Source organism: Camelina sativa, chromosome 2 (genome assembly GCF_000633955.1).
Source record: "Camelina sativa cultivar DH55 chromosome 2, Cs, whole genome shotgun sequence".
In the NCBI taxonomy this organism is placed as follows: Eukaryota; Viridiplantae; Streptophyta; class Magnoliopsida; order Brassicales; family Brassicaceae; genus Camelina; species Camelina sativa.
Genome location: NC_025686.1, coordinates 20,587,774 through 20,592,106, shown reverse-complemented (window position 1 = coordinate 20,592,106; position 4,333 = coordinate 20,587,774). Strand labels below are relative to the sequence as shown.

Genomic DNA, 4,333 nt, shown 5'->3' with positions numbered 1-4,333 from the left:
GATAAACATGTAGGTGTGAGACTGTGAAGTGTCGTCTCAAAGACAACTACGCTTCTCAATTCATGACCGTATGGCAATCAAGCGGGTGCCATCTCATATACAAATCCGAACCTGTGTTATGTGTAATGCGGTTTATGAGGGTGGGAGAATATGAAGGTATGTAACATAAATTAGTTCTGATATAATCATCATAAGGTAACCAATATATTCACTTAAAATTATAAATGTCTGTAGGTGCACCGTGTCTTGAAAACACCTTGGCCTCTTCGAAGATCTTCATAAAACCAGAGTTTGAAGGACTGGAGCATCACCAGGGTATGTAAGATGTAATTATGTATATTAAAACAAGTTTTGTATGATGTTAAAGTAAAATTTCTTAAAACACTTTATAATTTATAGGTCTGAATTTGCTGTACGTTATTATATAAACCATGTGATGAAGCAACAAGGTGAAAGCTCAGGCACTCAAATGTAAAGAATGGGGTGTTGGCCGTTTATTTTTTTCTCATTTTGAATATCTATAAAATTTAGTATGTTTGTATTAACCGCCACTTGAAATCCAACTTTGCATTACTCTCATCTTTATTTTGTAATTGAGATAATACATTATTTTATTGAACAATTGGAAATTGCTTATGCTTTTAAAAATTTAGAATTTACTTATTGAATTTCAATATCTGTTTACTACAACTTAGTTGTTTATTTAAAAGACTCAATTAATATTTCACATTGAGAGTATTATTTATCTTTAGTAAGATAAACCTTTCTGTATATATGCAAACACAAAAAGTACTTAACAATCCAATAAAATATTTTAAACTTTTTCAAAAGATAAAATACTATGTTTAAATATGTCAATTATTACATATTAAATCAGAAAAGTAACATATCACGAAATAACAAAACTATTGTTGTTAAAATCTTATTACCGCGCTTAAAGCGCGGGTACCTCCCTAGTATTATATTTAAAAAAGAAACAAAAATATTATACAGAATTCCCATAGCCATCTTTAGGCCAAACAGCGTTCCCATAGCCATAAGTTCCTTAGTCTCCACCGCTTGTGATACAATCAAAGTAACAATCTCTACAGATCTTGAAACCACACTCACATCTCCCATGAACAATCTTCGCATCACAAACAAACCAAAAAAAATCAGTCAAACATCTCTAAGAAGATCATTGCTCATCACCAAAAGCTAAACCCTATAGATTCGATCAGATCAAGTTGACCTAGATCACACAAAATAAAATGAAAATTAACAGAGCAATTGAGAAATAGACTTACAGATCGAGGATGGCGTCTTCATCTTCCTCGCCGGTAGTGACGGCAACCACCTCAAGCCTAACGATCAGAGCAATCTGAGCTCTGGTGTCTTCATCTTCGTTGGCTCCTGCATCTTCCTCGTGTCTGTGCTCTTGCCCGAAAAAAGCAATCGATTGAACGATTGAAATCAATTAAAACTGAAGAGATTCTGGATTCACCGTTTTATCGAGAGAGGAAAGAGAGAGAGATATTCGGGAAAAGAAAAAAGAAAAAGAGGAAAAAAAATTGTGTTTTATATTTAATCAGCACCCAACCAAATATTGCCACTTACTGTTTCTTTAGAGTTGCTTCCGCTTCTCCTCAGAGCAACAATTATGAGTTCTTGTGGGCCAATTTTTTTATTTTTCTTTTCTTTTTACACGAGAAATTGTATGAGTAGCCCTTAAAGAACACCACTGGCCATGCTCTTAGAAACTGGCCTAAACAGTTTAACTTGCGAGTTTGTGGCCATCAAGCCATACAAGCGTTGGCACAACCTGGCAGACGAAGGAGCTAAAATCTTCCCCTGATATTAGGTCGTTACCTCTTATATCTAACTGCTTAAGTTTCATCAAATCTCTAAGCACCAAATACGCATCCTTGTATTTACTAGGCACCTTTCTTCCAGTTTCACCCAAATTAGAGAACGACGAAGAACATAGGTACCTCGTTGTGTCCACTAGGTTCTTGCCGCCGATGTGGTTATGTAAAACATCCAACACACTAAGCTGCTTCAGATGTCTTAGAGAGTCAAGCGCTGAAAATCTCCTGATTCTGTTGTCACTCAGATTTAGGCAACATCGCCTCCAACCCTACACACATACCAATACATATTTAATCACACAGATGCAACAACTGATTGAGCACTTGAGCGGATTAAGTATTCAGATGAGGCCGAGATAAGAGGTTGAAAGAGTTTTGGTAATCGCTGCTCCTTGGAGACAGGATCATAATGTTGGTCCTCTTCAACAAGGTTTGAAGGAGTTGGTATGCATTGCATTAAAACTGAGTCGCTCCAAGATTAATCTTGCATCGAGTAACAATCGAACAAATCTAGCCACCAAGTTTTGAGAAAAATAATCCCCTATCCAATCTAAAACTATCTCTACTGTTCTAGGAAGGTGTCTTCTACCTACCGTGAACGAGTTTTAATGCCCTCACCAAGTTTTGAGAAAATTAGTGCCCTATCCAAGTTTTAATGAAGTTTTTGGTAATTTTAAACGTTTGTATAATTATATATTATATTTATCTTTGACATTAATGTTTTAACCGTTATTACACACTGGTCAACTAGTCGTAAAACTTCTGTAAACGCACCAATTTTAAAATGCTAAATCAGTCGTTCATAATGATCATGTTTAGGGAGAGGAGAGCAGAGCAGTTGGATCGAAAGCCGAGCTGGTCGATCGGGAACGAATCAACGAAGCTGACGATAATAATAAGCGGTCCGTGTTGATGGGGAAGCAGATGCATAATTCTCCTTCCCCTCTTCTCTCCAAGACTAACATTTCCGACGGTGAGGTTCTCGACTTTCCCCTCCTCTAATCGCTATTGTAATAGCTGATTTCTTATTTTTATTTTATTCGCTTCCGAGTCTGTTTACTAATTTAGCAAATCAATCTTCTTTGCTTAAAATCGAATTAGAAAAAAAATGATTATTAAAAACTGTTTTCTGGGTGGGCATTTATCAGAGAAACTTGATCTTAGACTTGGCTCGAGAGCAATAGTTTCATTCAACTATATCATTCATTTTCCATCTAATCAAACGTATATATGTTAGGAACGTGATCCTTAAACACAGCTTATGTTCATGATTCTAGGCAGCAAATCTTTCTTACCTGTAGATATATCAGAGGAATCAGAGGTCAGTGGTTCTGACAAAGAAGACAGCTCATGGATTTCTTGGTTCTGTAACCTTCGTGGGAACAAATTCTTATGTGAAGTCGATGAAGATTACATCCTAGATGACTACAACTTGTGTGGACTCAGCCATCAAGTTCCTTACTACGACTATGCTCTCGATTTGATTCTCGATGTAGAAGAATCTTCTTCTCGTGGTAAGTCTGTCTTTCGTATGTGATATGATGTGTTTGGTTTGTCTTTGGGAACTCTTTTTTACTGATGCTTGATTTGGCATTGACGACGGACGGGGTTACACAAACAGGTGAGATCATTACAGAAGAACAGAACGAGTTGATCGAGTCTGCAGCCGAGATGTTATATGGAATGATTCATGCTCGTTACATATTGACAGGCAACGGACTCAATTCTATGTTTAAAAAATACAACAAGTATGATTTTGGAAGATGCCCAAAACTTTATTGTCGTGGCCAACCTTGTTTACCTGTTGGCCTATCCGATATCCCTCGAGCAAGTACCGTGAAAATATATTGTCCTAAATGTGAAGATGTGTATTACCCGCCATCAAAATACCAAGCAAGTATCCTTTTTTCTTGTTTGTTTGGCATTCGGTATATATTTCCTATCTTTGGTTTTTTTTTTTGTTCTTCTTTAAACATGTGAAAAACAGATATTGATGGAGCTTACTTTGGGACAACATTTTCACATCTGTTTATGATGACTTACGAATTTAAGAGGCCAGAAAAGGTAATGCAAAGCTATGTTCCAAGAGTGTTTGGGTTCAAGTTACACAAGCCGTGAAGGGAAAAAGCTTAAAGTAAGACCGAATACTACTAGGAAGAGACTTTTATGTGTGTAATCACATACAAATAATTGTATCACTAAGAGACTTGTATGTGTGTTATCAAATACAAATAATTGTATCAGTAAGAGACTTTGTCTCTCTCTCCCTCTCTTTTGTAGGTGTGTCTTGTTCTTTTTTACGTTTTAGATACTACATAGTAGAAGATAAGCAAAGAAGCAAAGTAAATAGAACAAAGAACTGCCTTCATAGTAGAACATACATATTGGGGGATACTACGGTATGCCTTCATAGCAGTATCCATACATATTGGGGGATACTACTATGAAGATAAGCAAAGTAAATAGAACAAAGAACTGTCTTCTTG

At 36.3% G+C, this 4,333-nt stretch overlaps 1 protein-coding gene across 3 annotated transcripts; it reads left to right on the top strand.

Moving 5' to 3' along the window:
- Window positions 2,684–4,044, top strand: LOC104730545 (casein kinase II subunit beta-2-like). 3 transcript variants are annotated; one of them, XM_010449735.2, is made up of 4 exons: window positions 2,684–2,820; window positions 3,158–3,361; window positions 3,469–3,744; window positions 3,835–4,044. In XM_010449735.2, exons 1-4 carry the CDS (start codon window positions 2,760–2,762, stop codon window positions 3,963–3,965), a joined length of 672 nt encoding a protein of 223 aa, XP_010448037.1. In that variant the 5' UTR covers window positions 2,684–2,759; the 3' UTR covers window positions 3,966–4,044. The 3 variants fall into 3 exon arrangements, with proteins under 3 accessions (XP_010448037.1, XP_010448032.1, XP_010448028.1); XM_010449730.2 differs by having other exon boundaries at window positions 3,149–3,361; XM_010449726.2 differs by having other exon boundaries at window positions 3,125–3,361.